The sequence below is a fragment of the Podospora pseudoanserina genome, chromosome 5 (assembly GCF_035222485.1).
Source record: "Podospora pseudoanserina strain CBS 124.78 chromosome 5, whole genome shotgun sequence".
Lineage (NCBI taxonomy): Eukaryota > Fungi > Ascomycota > Sordariomycetes > Sordariales > Podosporaceae > Podospora > Podospora pseudoanserina.
The window spans coordinates 1,552,027-1,567,290 of record NC_085924.1 but is presented as its reverse complement, the minus strand read 5'-3'; the positions used below and the strand labels follow the sequence as shown (position 1 = coordinate 1,567,290).

At 52.9% G+C, this 15,264-nt stretch overlaps 8 protein-coding genes across 8 annotated transcripts; 5 read left to right on the top strand and 3 right to left on the bottom strand.

Annotated features, from left to right (window-relative positions):
• Positions 1 to 231: 231 nt before the first annotated feature.
• On the bottom strand, positions 232 to 784 carry QC764_0077440 (uncharacterized protein; the record flags this gene model as incomplete). Its single annotated transcript, XM_062940742.1, has 2 exons — positions 232 to 602; positions 676 to 784. 2 exons carry the CDS (start codon positions 782 to 784, stop codon positions 232 to 234), a joined length of 480 nt encoding a protein of 159 aa, XP_062798847.1.
• Positions 785 to 837: 53 nt separating this feature from the next.
• QC764_503795 (uncharacterized protein) lies at positions 838 to 1,311 on the bottom strand (the record flags this gene model as incomplete). The annotated part of the gene is made up of 2 exons (XM_062947629.1): positions 838 to 1,135; positions 1,208 to 1,311. 2 exons carry the CDS (start codon positions 1,309 to 1,311, stop codon positions 838 to 840), a joined length of 402 nt encoding a protein of 133 aa, XP_062798846.1.
• A 129-nt stretch (positions 1,312 to 1,440) lies between these two features.
• Positions 1,441 to 3,158, top strand: QC764_0077420 (uncharacterized protein; the record flags this gene model as incomplete). The annotated part of the gene is made up of 8 exons (XM_062940741.1): positions 1,441 to 1,458; positions 1,537 to 1,706; positions 1,837 to 1,874; positions 1,940 to 2,085; positions 2,175 to 2,302; positions 2,352 to 2,571; positions 2,744 to 2,885; positions 2,962 to 3,158. The coding sequence occupies 8 exons, from the start codon at positions 1,441 to 1,443 to the stop codon at positions 3,156 to 3,158; spliced, it is 1,059 nt and encodes a 352-aa protein (XP_062798845.1).
• A 229-nt stretch (positions 3,159 to 3,387) lies between these two features.
• On the top strand, positions 3,388 to 4,297 carry QC764_0077410 (uncharacterized protein; the record flags this gene model as incomplete). The annotated part of the gene is made up of 3 exons (XM_062940740.1): positions 3,388 to 3,416; positions 3,758 to 4,143; positions 4,219 to 4,297. Coding segments are annotated over 3 exons (492 nt in total), but the record flags the coding sequence as incomplete, so codon positions are not given.
• A 1,721-nt stretch (positions 4,298 to 6,018) lies between these two features.
• QC764_503785 (uncharacterized protein) lies at positions 6,019 to 6,663 on the top strand (the record flags this gene model as incomplete). Its single annotated transcript, XM_062947628.1, has 1 exon — positions 6,019 to 6,663. The coding sequence occupies one exon, from the start codon at positions 6,019 to 6,021 to the stop codon at positions 6,661 to 6,663; it is 645 nt and encodes a 214-aa protein (XP_062798843.1).
• Positions 6,664 to 6,895: 232 nt separating this feature from the next.
• On the bottom strand, positions 6,896 to 9,065 carry QC764_503780 (uncharacterized protein). The gene is made up of 2 exons (XM_062947627.1): positions 7,696 to 9,065; positions 6,896 to 7,627 (listed from the first exon to the last, which is right to left on the bottom strand). Exons 1-2 carry the CDS (start codon positions 8,291 to 8,293, stop codon positions 7,059 to 7,061), a joined length of 1,167 nt encoding a protein of 388 aa, XP_062798842.1. The 5' UTR covers positions 8,294 to 9,065; the 3' UTR covers positions 6,896 to 7,058.
• A 769-nt stretch (positions 9,066 to 9,834) lies between these two features.
• QC764_503770 (uncharacterized protein) lies at positions 9,835 to 11,397 on the top strand (the record flags this gene model as incomplete). Its single annotated transcript, XM_062947626.1, has 3 exons — positions 9,835 to 10,460; positions 10,514 to 10,754; positions 10,804 to 11,397. The coding sequence occupies 3 exons, from the start codon at positions 9,835 to 9,837 to the stop codon at positions 11,395 to 11,397; spliced, it is 1,461 nt and encodes a 486-aa protein (XP_062798841.1).
• A 47-nt stretch (positions 11,398 to 11,444) lies between these two features.
• Positions 11,445 to 13,677, top strand: QC764_0077370 (uncharacterized protein). Its single transcript, XM_062940739.1, has 2 exons — positions 11,445 to 12,388; positions 12,443 to 13,677. Exons 1-2 carry the CDS (start codon positions 12,281 to 12,283, stop codon positions 13,523 to 13,525), a joined length of 1,191 nt encoding a protein of 396 aa, XP_062798840.1. The 5' UTR covers positions 11,445 to 12,280; the 3' UTR covers positions 13,526 to 13,677.
• Positions 13,678 to 15,264: the final 1,587 nt, after the last annotated feature.

Below are 15,264 nucleotides of genomic sequence, written 5' to 3'. Positions count from 1 at the left end.
ATCAACCAGTAGGGCAGCCATGGTACTTACAACATACCACTGACCGCAGTGCTTGTTCGAATCAGGATGGTGATTTGTCGGCAGAGGGGCGTCGGTGGTGACCGCATCTCCCTCTTGAACCGGGACAGTACCGCTCGGTGAGCTTGCCAGCGTCAGCACTCACCCGTGTCAGGCTGAAAATTGAGCTGAATTGCCATTTACCTGGCGCAAAGAAACCAGCCTCTCCAGTCTCTAAGATTCCTGCACGACGGGTTGATGAAGGGATTCCAGGCCAGCAAATTGCGCCTTGGTCATGCCATACTCCTCCATTATGTCGTCGCAGGTTTGACCCACCACCAACTCGAACGTCTCGCATTTCTCCGGCATGCAGATGGATTCATTCGCAGGCGGCAAAAGATTGCAGCTAAGGTCGAGGCCATTCTCGTTGATCAGCTGGTAGGATCCAATCCCGGCCAGTCCCGCGATGGTCCGACAAGTATCGCCAGCCTTGACTACGTGTTGAGTACCTGTGCTACGGGTGCGCTGCGGCGGCGGTGCCGTCCCAGCGGAGTTGAGAGCGTATGAGGTGGGGGTCGCGTAGTTGTACCCGGTCTTTTTTGCAGCTCTGGGTCAAGGAAGAGAAGCCTGCCGCCGCTTCGGCGTCGTATCCGAAGGGGGACGAGAGCTGCGCCTTACCCAGGCCGAGTTCACAGTCGGAACATTTCTGGGCGTCCGTGTAGTTGTCACGGTTCTTCCAGGTGGCCACGATGGCGTCGCAGTATTGACCACTGGCACTAAGAGGCATGGTGTTAGCCTTTCTTTCTAAGGGGAGCCTGGAAAACTCGAGGGAGGTAAGTCTCACGGATCCTTCACACATCCCGCCTTGACTGCATAAAGATAACGGTCGGCAAAGAATGAGACTGAGAAAGCTGTTAGAGATTTACATGCAAATCTGGTTGGGCACGATGGAATGGCGAAAACACCCTGAGACCTACCTGGATAAGCAATACCGTCCGCACCCCCAGGGACTACAAGATCTTGTTTCGCGGTACAAGCCGCCTTGATTGAGTTGCGCAGATTGCCAAGCTCTTTTCTGCAGGAAGAATCACATAGTTCTTGAAGCTGCCAATCTTCTAAAAGCTGAAAGCTTGCATCGCTGAGTGAAGCGACATATCAGCATGAGCATTCTCTCACCCACATCGATCAAGAAGAAACGGGCGTGGCTTACCCGATGCCTGTATGTGTGTGAAGCCAGCCAGGACATGACGGCAGTGTCGTGTTAACTGATGTCAGGCATTTGTCGCTGAACCCTAGCTGCTTGTAGGGGATCATGAGGCCTGGGAATTGCTGCGGAAAAGATGGCTTCTGCGGCTATGGGCCAACGTACTGCGGTTCTGGCTGTTCGAGCAACTGCGATGCTACTGCCGAGTGCGGAAAATATTCAAAAATCCCAGGGACGACATGCCCCTTGAACACCTGGTGAGAAGGTTTCCATCGTGCTGACCGTGGCTGTCACTCAGGTGTGTTGGCTAATAATGATCGTTTTTGTGCTACCAGCTGTTCACAGCATGGATTTTGCGGCACGACTTCAGGTATGTCTCCTTACAAGAGCCAAATAACACAAGCTCACTACGGAGTAACTGGTTGTTGACTTGTTTCTCAGAGTTCTGCACTACTGGCTGTCAGTCCAATTGTATCGAACATCCTGCACCCCCGGGGGGGCGGCGGTGGGAAGACGCTTAGTAAAGGTTGGTACTCTTTTACTTCTCACACATCATGCAATGGCTCCGTGGGGACACCTACGCAGAACATGCTGACATCTGAAGTCATTGGATACTGGGAGGCATGGAACGACAGGTCAAAATGCCACCAGACAAGCGCTCGTGATTTACCACGTAAGCTCGTCGCCGTTCCGAGTGCTGTATTTGACCACACAGTTGACAACAGATGCCCATCACAGTTGACGGCTTGACACACATCAACTATGCCTTCGCCTACATCGACCCTTCCAGTTTCGAAATCACCACTATGGATGCACAGACACCGACGAAAACCTTTCAGGATGTTGTCGACTTGAAGGGCATCAAACCCTCGCTTCAGATATATGTGTCCATCGGCGGAGCAAGTCTTGACCTTCGTACCCCCACAGCAGTAACGTGTGTCTAATGAGCTGACGAACGACAGTGGACATTCAGCGATATGGCACAGCAACACAGCCCGTGTTTGGCAACATTGCCCGAACTGCTGCCAACCGTCAGAAATTTGCGCGTGCCTTACTCAAGCTCATGAATCGGTACGGCTTTGACGGTGCTGATCTTGACTGGTAAGCTTGTGGTTCACATGTCGAGATGAAAAGCATTAATATCTGAAAGGGAGTACCCAGGCGCACCAGACCGCGGAGGCAAGCCGGATGACACCAAGAACTATGTCGAGCTGTTCAAGACGCTGCGAGAGGCATTTGTCAAGTCAGGTAGAAGGCTGGGCCTCACCTTTACTGCCCCTCCTTCGTACTGGTACTTGAAGTGGTTCGACCTGCCAGGCTTGATGAAGTATGCCGACTGGTTGAATCTGATGTCGTATGACCTGCATGGAGTGTGGGATGGAGACAATCCGATGTAAGCCGAGTCGCTTTCCTGTCTCCGCATTGGTTTGTGCGAGGCGGATAGCTGTTTGCTTGCTGACATCAAGCTCCACGGCGGGAATATTGTTCAGGGGCACACCAACCTGACCGAGATCAAGCTTGCCTGCGAGCTGCTTTGGAGAGTCAACATCCCCCCATCCCCAAGTCGCGCTCGGTTTCGGATTCTACGGCCGAGCCTTCACGCTCCAAAATCCCTCCTGCACGAAACCTGGCTGCCCCTTGAAAGGTGGTGCCGAAAAAGGTGTCTGCACCGGTCCAAGCGGGTGTGAGTTGTCATCAAGGTTGAACCAACATAGATAGACCAAGCTAACAAACCCCCCTGCCTACTACCTACCGAAAAGACCACGCCCACTACGAGGTCCAAGACATCCTCGCCAAACAAAACAAGAAGAAGCGTGCCATCCAAGTGATTCACGACAGAGAGGCCGCCGTCAAGTACTTCTCCTGGGACAACGACCAGTGGATCTCGTTCGACGACAGGGAGACATTTGCGCAGAGGTCAAATGGGCTGACAGCCTCGGACTGTCCGGTTCGCTGATCTGAGCGTCAGATCTCGGTGACTATGACAACAACGCGCACAAGGCCTTGACGGGCAATGAAAAGCTTGGGAAGCGAGGGAGCCTGGAGCAGGTGAATGACAGAAAAAGTCATCACCGATGCCAGTTCGTTTCTGGGGCAAGGCTGTGAGATGCTGGACAAGATTGAGGAGGATATCACAGCTTACAAGGGGGCGCTGGAGTTGAAGACGACGAAAGAGCTTGTTGGGTATGATGCTCATGGCTGCAAGGCCAAGAAGGTGAGCCTGAGTTCTGTCTCACGCAAAACCAAGCCAATCGTTTTGGGAGTCTGGTTTGGGATGGGAACTGACTACCTAACTGGCTAATTTCCAACAGGGAAAAACATGCGGCAAACCTATCGTCTGTCCCATCTCGGCTGGGTTCAAGGACAAATGCATGTGGCGCGGCTCAGGGGGTGACTGCAACGGGCAGTGCCGCGAGGGCAAGATCAAGATTGCCGGATCCAGCTGGGGTGGCAGTCCTGGCGAGTCTGGCACCAATCGATGCAGCCGTGGTGGTAAGCAGCTGTGCTGTCAGGTTGGGCTAGACAAGATCAACGACGGGTGTTACTGGACTGAAGGATGGCATGTTCGTTCCTTTCCGAGAAATCTCCATTTCCCTTTAGGTGCCTGTGTCTGGTGCCAACTGACACAAAAGCCGCAGCGGCAAGCACTGCAAGGCCGACGAGGAAAAAGGTCGCTTACGCCACCGACATTCATGAAAAGTGCTGGAAGCACGATGAGTCGCTCAAAAAGCGGAATGGTTCCATCACCCTTCCTTCATCTCTTCATAAGCGCTGGGGGAGGACGGTGGGCAACGACTACTGCTGTCCCAAGAACAAGCCAGTTCCCTACAAGAAGTGCCATTGGGTAGGGAGCAAGGACTGTGCGGTTCCTAACTGCGAGAGACATGAGATCTTCCTGGCTACGAACGACTATGGGGATGCCGATTATTACCCTTGCAATTGTGAGTCTTGCGTTTCGTGCTGAAGAAACCTTCCGAGCCACGACAGCATTGCTGACTATGGGCCTTCATAACAAGGGTGGAGAAAGAAAGCTCTCTGCTGTGAAGTGAACGAAGAGTCACTGAGCCCGGTTGCTGAATGCAATTCCGAGATTTGCTCTGTTCTGGATGGTGGGGGGTGTTCGGACCCAGACGAAGGTGAAACGGATGATGGTGCCGATTATCCCAACAGAGATGGGCCCAGTAGAGACACGTTGGTCGTGGCCAGCCGTGCTATTGCTGCGGGCTCATCCGCGGTTCGCGGTCAGACCTGGTACGCCTACGGTCCCGAGCCCCTGAACGACAGCGATGACGAGGTCGACGGCACGCTCTCGGATCATACAGGCGTGGGACTCGAAGCAAGAGTCCCCTCAAGCTTTGGAGTCCGAAGGTCAATGACAGTCGTGGTCAAAACACTGGCAGGTTCCAGTGCGGCTGGCATCAAGGGCGCTGGGAATCTGATAATGAAATCCATGAAGTACAGAACCGGCCCGAGGACTTTTGAAGGTCCCGGATCCGAGACGCTGAAGTTGAAGGCCGGCTTTGGGATGGCCAAGGATGTTTGCGATGGCACGGTGGCCCAGTGGTGGAAGCAAGACAGCCTGCCTGCACTTGCCGGAAAGCTGAGGTATGACGCTGAACATTTGCTTGATGTAAGTTCTGTGCCGAAGGACGCCCGATAAGTTTCCGTTGAGCATTCTCGAACTAAAACACAGCTAGTTCTCACTCATGCCAGCTTGGGCCCGGACAGGCTTGACCTCTGGCGAGCTCAATCCGCAAGTCCTCCTGGATGTGTGGCACAAGGCATATCCGGAGAACATCCACCTGCCAGAGCTCGGCGCCATTGTCACAGATGTCAAGGGGTGGACTCCACCAGTGACACCGAACGACCGCATGTTCACCATCATGGGATGAACAGCTTTCCGAACTGGCATGTCGGTCCTCCCGAACGACATGAACAAGATCAAAATGGCGTTGGTGCTTGGGAACAAGCCAATGGCCCCCCCCGTGTTTCAATCCTTGATGCGACAGGTGATGGCAGCTTCCGACATGCAAGCAGCCCAAAAGATCTTAGGGGTCATAGAAAAGGTAGCTACATGAAGAGAAATCAACATGAAGAGGCAACCACTGATCCGTCGCTCATTCCACAGACCTTTCTTACATGAACTCTAACCATCTTGCCCTGTCTTGGGAGATAACCCGCACCGCCCTTGCCCGCGAGTTCCAACTGCTCGAGTCTTTCATGGGCTTGACAGGCGTCCTCGAAGTCTGGCGCCAGCACGAAGCTGCCGTGTCTTCGCGCATGACAACAAAAGCGACCGAGTACATGCTGTATCAGCTTCGGGAAATCCGCTCGAACCTGGGACCGGGCTAGGGGGCAAACCTTGCTACTAATGAGGCAGCCAAACAGCTCTATAACACGGCGACAGAGCTGAATAAGCCGATGGATCCGAAGCTAGGGAAGCTGGTTTTCTATTATGATATTCCAGTCCAGGATTAGTCGGAGGAAGCCAGGTGGGGATCATTGGCGGTGTGGTGCTGGGCGGCGTGTGATTGATGGCCGGTCTACATAGCCTAGGAAAGTAGTTCGTGTTTCTCTTGGAGGAAGGTAGGTAGGTACTTGTGAGCAAACCTGAATCAAACGCACCTTGGTGGTGTACGGTTATTTCGGTCGTTCGATGGTAATCATCACTGGAAGCCTTACCTCGCGTGTCGTACTGCAGCTTAAAACGCCAGAGAAGATGGCACTACCGCCCTTCCCTTAATATCGACCCGTTTCCCAGCGCGCAAAGCCAGCGCTCTCGAGTGTTACAGCCCTGTGATTAGCCAGATCGGACCATGAGAAATAAGCACAGAGCTGGGACAACCAATGCATTAGGTACCTCACCCATCAAACTTTGCCCCAGTGAGCCCCCGGTTCTTGCGTGCCTCTCATTCACCTCACCGTCAAGAACCGTACACGACATCTTCAGGTCATCCCTACCATTCATTCCAATGAACTTCTCAAAACGATATACCCTCCCCTCTCATGCCCTTGTCCTCAACCTCCCACCCAGGCGTCCGAACCCTCTCCGCACATCAACCCTCATCACCGGAAACCATCCCTCGCCCCCACCATCCAGAAAGATGACCTCCTTCTCCCTTCTCCCTCCCGGCCTGGAAAACCCTCCAAAACCAGCTCACCCACCACCCCACCTCCCCCTGGGGCCTCCCCATCTACCGCACCACTCACTCGCCCCTTTCCCAAACCGCCTGGCCAACCTTCCTCTCCCTCCTCCAAACAAACGTCAGGTCCACCCTAAGAGAAATCTACCACCTCCCCTCCCTCGCCAGATCCCACTCCCAACCGATATTTTCCGACTCGGAGAAATACGCGGGGCTGGACACCCACACGGTAAGAAGCCATTTCGACAAGTGGGTGTCGTCGGAACAAGCTGTTCCCGAGGGATCATCAAGGTGGGAGTACTGTCTCACGGCGGATGACATCTGTCTTGAGTCAATGGATAGGGGGAGGATGTTGATGCCGGTTGTCAAGCGGGGGTGGGTGCCGGCCGAGGGGGAGGTGGGGAGATTGCCGGGGTGGTGGAGGAGGAGAACGAGAATGGAAGGGTGAAGAGGATGCTGGGGAGGTAGGTGGTGGGGGCGGGGGGGGGCAAGAATGTAAGCCCGGATTTTTTTTTTGGAGTTGAGGAACTCACGGGTGGGATATAAGCTTTTCGTTGCTGGGGTGGTTTCATTGAAGGCTAACTAACTACTTGCTTATGTACTCTAGCCATGGTGCATATGTCGTTACTATAGTCTAGGTAAGGGGGTATGATAGGGGAAACAAGATGAAGCTCTTTTCCCCAATCCCTGGAGCCAGCCCAGTTGCGAGATCCTTAGTTGCCATCATCGGGGAGGACGAACCGCTTGAGGAGCTCCTCGACGGTGTAATATCTCTTTTGATTCCTGTTGCGGCCGCCCCTGCCTCTGCCTCTGCCGCTACCACCGCCGTTGCCGTTGCCGTTGCCGTTACCGTTGTCATTACCATTGCCATCCTCAACAGGGAATGGATTCACGCCAGCGTCGGGATTGTCGTTGCCGGTGTTCCCGTTGCCATTTCCGTTGTTGCCGTCACCATTCTCAACAGGGAACGGAGTACTGCCCAAAGCAGCAGTAGGCTGCGCACCACCCGTACCCGTAGGCACAACCCTCTCCGTGTTGATCGTCGGAGTCAAAGTAGGGAACTCGGCAGAAACGGTGCTCAGCCCAAGGATAGCCTCGACAGCAGCGAGGTTTTGTTCCTGCTCCGAAGAGCCAGCCTTGGCGTTGGCATTAACAGCGGCGGCAAAGGCGGCTTGGTTAGCCGAGGTCTGAAACTGGGCTGCTTCGAGCGTGTCGGCTGTGGTGATGTCCTTGGCGGTGTTGATAGCGGGCTCAACGTCGACTTGTTGGACCGCGAAGCATCCTTCATGACAGTGTCAGTACCTATGAGAGCTGGACAAAAGGGGGTGGTAAAAGGGGGGGAAATCAAACCTCCAAAAGGCCCCGCCTGAGCAGCATTCCTGCACCTAACCGTACACACGTTCCCCGTCGAACCACCGATGCACTTCATATCATCCGGCATGGTCACCGTGATGGTGAACTCCTGCTCAGCAGCCTGACTAAGTCCATTCTGTCCAGGGATATTGTTGCTCACGACCAGCTCGTGGGACATGATTCCTGAGTTGGACCCTTCGTCCAAGTCGCAGGTGTAAGGTCCTGCGCCGTCGGCGTTGACCTGGTGGATCGTCACGTCGACGCTGGATCCTTGTCTCACAGCCGTGACGGCGCCTTCGGCGAGTGCGTTTTCGGTCACGGTGCCGACGTCGATGTTGCCATTGAGCTTGGTGCGGCCGCAGGAGTTGACGGTGCCGGCGGCGATTTCGGCGTCGCGGATGATGGTTGTGTCCATCTGGCAGGGGTTGATGGAGGTGCAGTTGCGGGCGATGGCGTCGTTGACCATGAAGCCGACGGAAGGGGGGGAGTCGGCCTCGCCTTGGGCGGCGAGGATGACGCCGTGGGCGGAGACCAGGGAAGGGAGGAGCAAGGCCGCCAGCGGCAGGAGGGTGTTTTGGGTGGAAGGGGGGTACATGATGGTGTTTTTTTGTGCTGAGCAGGAGAAGAGTGGACAGTGAACGAGAGGCGCGGTGTCAAACCGGTGGAAAGATAGGGGTATCACAAACGAGGGCAAGGCCTCAGCCTTGACCGGGAGGGAGAAGAAGAGCGAACGGGGATGAGGAGAAAAAGAGAGTCGGCCAAAGTTCTACCCGGAGCTTTACCGACAAAAATGAAGAGGGGAAGGAAAAAGGAAAAAGGGGTTGGTGAAGAAAGATGGTTGTCTTTGCCAGAAAAAGAAACAGGAACAAGAAAAAGGGGAAACATCAAGATATAGTGGTGTGATTGCACGAATACGGTCCCATGGTGGAGTTGATCTGACGGGAGCTAAGAAGGGTTTGAGCTGGCAGGGGGTGCCCAAGGCCTTTGGTTCATTGTCGAGTCCGGGGCAACATGATCGGGGGATCATTGACATCGGAGTCGATGTTGACCTGTTCCGGCGCTGACTGCGGTAGAAATTCTACCCGGGATGTCAGATCGAAGACGGGTTCCGGTGTCTCATGGCGAGTCAGCGTGTGATGGTGACCCGAGTGTGTGGTTTCAAGGCCGGGATTGTATCTGCTCTCATGAGGCTAGGATATCCCTCTCGGTGAAGAGATGAGGTTTTGGGAATTTTTGGGATGGCGTTTCAGAACTATGTCGTCTGATCAAGTGGCAAAGAGTCTGGTGAAATGACGCCATAGCTCTGTTGCACGGATGCAGGCGGTACAAAACACTTCCAAGCCTCTGCCAGCCTGTCCAGGCTCAGGATCACAGAAAGGAACTTGAAGTAAGATAATAAGTCTTCAAATCTACCCTTGTACCTCATCCCCTATCCGGAGGAGTGCAACAATGCTTGGTTAGAGTCGAGATAACTAGGTATTCGACTCATCTGATCTTTGAATCCCCTGGATCCGATCTTCGTATGTCAATCTTGAACTTGGATTGGCCAGTAGAGATTAATATTGCTTCTTCAAAAATCTTGAATTGATTCCCTCCACTCATCGCTCAACATAAGGAAGAGACTGCTATAGAGACGAAATAGAAATATTCCGCCAACCGGAGAATTACAATCACAAAGTAGCTTTTCCCACAGATCCCCGCAAACATGCTGCATCAAGGACGACCGGCCGATGGGTAAATAGCCGAAGTAGAAATAGATGCAAGGCACACGTGGGAATATGGATAAAGTGCCCAGAACCTGGGGAAATAGCCGGTGAGTAGCGCCATGCCTGATGGCGCAACGGACAAGGCGCAGAATGGTAAGAGGTGTTGGTTTTGGGGTGCGAGTGCTACCAGGAGTTGACGAAGTAATGTCTGTTCCCAAATTTGGGCTCGTATCAAGGGAATTGTGACCGCGCGCTTATGCAGGTTTGATAGATGAACGGGGTGTAATAGTCAGGACTTCATACTGTAGTGTATATTGGACAGACATAAAATCCCAGGGGGTACTTATGCTGGAATGATTGCACCCTTCAGCTTCTCACTTGAGCCTCTTCAACCTCACCCGACTGGGACTGGGCGAGACCGACAGACACGATGTATCCAACCGCCTTCCTTTCCAGTCTGCTGCTCCTTGGCGGCGCGTCTGCCTCGGAGCTGGAGTACAGACAGGCGTCAACAATCACAGTCGATCTCTCGCGCACGTTCCAGACAATGGACGGCTTCGGAGCCTCGGAGGCTTTCCAACGAGCCGTGACCATGAAACGGTTGGCGGAAGACCAACAGCGGAAGTTCCTTGATCTCATGTTTTCAACCACCAAGGGCGCGGGGTTGACTATTCTGCGCAACGGTATTGGTTCCAGTGTAGACATGAGAGACGACTGGATGGTGTCGATCCAGCCCCGGAATCCTGGTGGCCCTTCCGCTACGCCGAATTATGTGTGGGATGGGAGCGACAACGGTCAGGTCTGGGTATCTCAGGAGGCGGTCAAGACCTACGGGCTCAAGACAATCTATGCCAATGCCTGGAGTGCACCGGGGTACATGAAGACCAACAACAACGATGCCAACGGTGGGAGCCTTTGTGGTGTGTCAGGGGCTAGCTGTAGCAGCGGTGACTGGAAGCAGGCTTTTGCCAATTACCTGGTCCAGTATGTCAAGTTCTATCAGCAGGAAGGTGTCGAGATTACCCATTTGGGCTTCTTGAACGAGCCTGACTACACGTAAGCTTGTCCCATGGCTTCAAGAGACGTCTTGCTTGCTGACAATCTCTCAGTACGAGCTATGCATCCATGAGAAGCTCAGGCACTCAGGCACAAGACTTCATCAGGGTACTCAGGCCGACGCTCGACCGGAATAACATGACCCACATCATCATCAACTGCTGCGATACGATGGGGTGGTCCGTCATGAACAGTATGCTCAACCAGATGAGATCTGTCGAGGATTCCATGGGTGTTGCGACTGGACACGCGTACACGTCCGGGCCTTCTTCACCTTTGTCGACCCGTCACAAGGTAAGGCTTATAAAACTCTCCAGTCGATGGCGTGGCTAATCCCGAATAGACATGGATGACGGAAGCGGCAGATAACAATGGAGCCTGGACCAGCTCTTGGTACTCCAACGGCGGTGCCGGCGAGGGATTGACGTGGGCTAACAACATTTACGGTGCTATTGTCAACGGCAATGTGTCAGCCTATCTGTACTGGGTCGGTGCGCAGGACAGACCCAGCAATACCAACAGCAAGATGATCCGGGTGGTCAACAGACAGGTTGAGCCGTCCAAGAGACTGTGGGCATTTGCCAACTGGAGCCGATTTGTAAGGCCGGGCGCCGTCCGTGTTTCAACATCGGGTGCGCCCTCAAATGTCAGGACTTCTGCCTTTAGGAATGTCGATGGTACGGTTGCTGTTCAGATCATCAACAATAACAGCGGGAGCGCGAGGACCATCAGTGTCAACATCGCGACTGCAGGGGCGGGGAGTTCGTTTGTGGCAGCTGCAGATGGAGTGGCGGCCTGGGTGACGGATGGTAGCCGCGATTGCGATCAAATTGCCGCGACCTTGGACGCGTCGGGGAGGACAATGTCGGCCAGCGTGCCACCGCGGAGCATGGTGAGCTTTGTGCTTCGTCCTGCTGGGAGCAAAACAATAGCCTAAAACATTAGATAAGGCCTGTAACTACGTCATCCAACTCCTTTCAACACCGAGCATGTGGCATAACTCGATTCTGGCCACAGGATGGCAGTGAAACCCATACGACCCCATCACATACAAGCTTTCTGACCGCAAGGACACAGATCTCCCGCCGCAGGCCAAGACGCAGATTGTGAGATGCGGCCCGGTCACCGGCCCTGTGTCTCCTCGCCAGCAACCCGCGGCCCAGCAGAAACACAAGATCCGGCGGGGTGGTTCTGACGAGCGAGGCTTCATCAGGACGCACCCCAACGGCACAGCAGGCACAACATCCGCCCCCTGCCATCTGTTCCTCGCAGGTCACCACCACAGGCCCAATGTGCCACAGTCTCGATCGTTCCATCTGAGATCCAAAGACTGGGAGCCGTCTCTCCGCCAAATGCGGCCGGCAATATGCAGCCTCCAGACGTTCATCACTTCAAGATATCCAGCCCATCTTCCCGATCCAAGTTTCCGCCGCAACACCGACTGAATCCTTCTTCGTCACACAAGCCCGATATCAAGTCCAGTGGCTTTGCATTTGCTGTCAGTAAACTTGAGATGATCCCGATTTTCGACCCCGATTGATGCCCCCTTTTTGCAACAGCGGCCAGTATGGGGTAAAGTCCGAGATCGCATCCTGCATCTAAAGTACCACGATGATCTTGCTATAAATGACAGCCTCGTCCAAGATTCTGTCCCCTTGTTCGTTCTCCTCTTCAGGATACTCAGGCAGTCATCTTCACTTCTAGTCCTTCCTTCAAACCCTTCATAGATCTTTCGCTCCTTTCGGCTGTGCCGTCTCTCATTCCTTTCACGCACCATTCAAGATTTGCCGTTCTCTTTCCACATCCACACCCCTACAAACATGCACGCCCCCACCCTCGCTCAAGCCCTCGCCGGCGGTCTCCTCGCCGCCGCATCTGTCGCCGGCTTCACTGGCGTTGACACAAGGGCCATCACACTTCGTTATGCAGTAAGCATTTCCGTTTCCCCCTTTTTCCCCGTCAAAAAGCTAACCAAACATCAGGGAGCCCTAGTAGCAGGAGCAGCCATCCCGGTTGCAAACGCTGTCCCTGCCCCTCAATATGCCCGGGTCCTTCGTGCCAGGGGTGTTGGCAAGGCTACTGCTCCTCGCAGCGCAACGAAGAGAAGCCAGACCAAAGCTACCCGTGTCAAGGCTCGTGGAGGAAAGGGGAAGAACGACGACGGTGATGATGACGACAATGGTAACGGCAACGGCAACGGCAACGGCAACGGCAACGGCAACGGCAACGGCAACGGCAACGGCAACGGCAACGGCAACGGCAACGGCAACGGCAACGGCAACGGCAACGGCAACGGCAACGGCAACGGCAACGGCAACGGCAACGGCAATGGAAATGGCAATGGCAACGGTAATGGCAAGGGGAAGGGCAATGATGCGGATGCGGATGATGGTTTCGATGATGATGATAATGGGCGTGGAAAGGGGAAGGGCAACATGGGTGGTGGTGGTGGTGGTAATGGCAATGGTAATGGCAATGGTAATGGCAATGGTAATGGCCAGGGAGGAGGCGCCAACGGTGGTGCTGATGCCAATGCTGGTGCTGATGCTGACGCCGGAACTGGAGCCAATGCAGGAGCTGATGCGAATGCCGGGGCTGATGGGAACGCTGGTGCTGGAGCAAATGCCAATGCCGGAGCCGGAGCAGATGCTAATGCCGGCGCTGATGCTAATGCCGGAGCTGGGGCTGATGGCGGCATGAACAACGGGAATGTTGGTGCCGGGGCTGGGGCAGATGCCAATGCCGGAGCCGGAGCAGATGCCAACGCCGGGGCTGGGGCAGATGCCAATGCCGGAGCCGGAGCAGATGCCAACGCCGGGGCTGGGGCAGATGCTAATGCCGGCGCCGGTGTCAATGCCGGCGCTGATGCTAATGCCGGAGCTGGGGCTGATGGCGGCATGAACAGCGGGAATGTTGGTGCCGGAGCTGACGCCGGAGCTGTCATTACCCCTCCCAACAACGGCACCCTTGCCAGCAACGACACGGCCAGCGCCACTGACGCCGCGGCGGCATCAGCCCTCAAACGCGGCGTTGCGGTCGTGGATCTGACTGCCCACATGGAGTAAACTACCTGGTGATGGGGCGTTTCGAGGAGACCAACTGGCACATGGTATACATGGAACTCGGGCACGGAACACGCTGGTACATTTATAGATATTGAAGATGTAGTGGGCATAGATAATAGTATTGTACATACTGGATTCTCAAACCTCTTGCGGACAGTTGTTCTCTCCTCACCTGGTACCACGTCATGGGCAGAAACGTGTCCTTCGACGTACCCGTGGATTCCGCCACCAAGAAGCTCCCAAGCAGTCGAAGTGTACCTTCTGCCGCATGGTTGAAGGCTTCAGCAACTACTGGAAATATTAACGAGGCTGATGATGTTCAGAATGATGTCTGGGTATCTGAACTCCTCAGCTTAATCGCTCCTCAAAATGGACCATAAAACGTCAGACTGACAGAAAACATGGTCGGATGAGCCTCAGACTTTATTTACAAAGTCTTGGTGAATTCTTCAAATCTCAAATACCGCCATGTTTATTTACTTCGGTTGCCCTGCACCACCATTGTGGATGAAGCCGTTCCCACATCGTCTTCACACTCCCCGCCCCAAGATCAAACACCCAAAATCAATTCATTTAACGTACATTATAAGCGAGTCGCGCATATAAGCGAGTCGCGCACTAACCATTGCGACGCGTTCTCTCTACACTTAACATCATTTTTCTCCACAACCCAATATACCACCTACTTTAAAAGAAGCGAGGGTAATCTTAGCCCTTAAAGCTCTTCAGAATAATAAGCGTTTAAGCGTTAGAGTAGTAGCGAGGCTCTATAATATTCTAGAATTAACGCTCTGTGATTGACGTGCTGGCCGGCCTGCACGACGCGATACTACGCCCAAATCGAAAAAGCTTACTTAATCCGAAGAGAATGCTATTGTTTAATACGTTATTAAACTATATACGCGAGCTTTTCTACTAAGATTGCGTAGTGTAAAAGATATGGTTAATTAACTACTACGCGTACGCGACGCGCACCTTATTAGTAAGCTCTAGATATATAACTTCGTGAAACGCTAGCTATAGCTCCGTACGCGTTTTACACGTAAATACGATTACTAAAGAGCTAAGTGCGAGGATTTAAAGGTTATTAACAAGTAGTTTACGCTTATACAGAATACTAAAGCTAAGTACGGTATCGTAGATAACGATATTTATAACTTCGACGAAATTAGGTTTATAATAAATATTATTTTTATAAGTATAGTAGTTACGACCTTAAACGGCCTTAATAAAGCGAAACTAATTTAGTTTAATAACCGCGAATAGGTAATAGTAATTTAAAAAGTTAATACCCTTAGCTAGATTATCCCTCCTTTTATTATTTTAGCCGCGTAGTACTACCTTATTAATTAATATACCGAATATAATTTATTATTTACCTAGCGTATTATAATTACTAATAATAGTTAAACTATTAATCCAGTAAACTTAAATTAAATTAAGTATTTCGATTATTATATAGTATCCCATATAAAAAGTAAATACCGGTTATTAATCCTTAACGGCTATAAAAACTATTATTTAACCGAATTCGAGCGCTACTATTAATAAAGTAATATTATTACGCTTTATATACCTTTATACTCCTTCTACCTCCTTTAGCTACTCGATATTAATTATTTTAGGCCGCTAAAACAGGCGTACGGTCGCCAGATTAAGGATTTAATATATGTTGAAGTAGGTGCTATTAAGGTCTGTAAATATAGGCTTAAATAGCTATCGGCGTAGTACACTGAGAG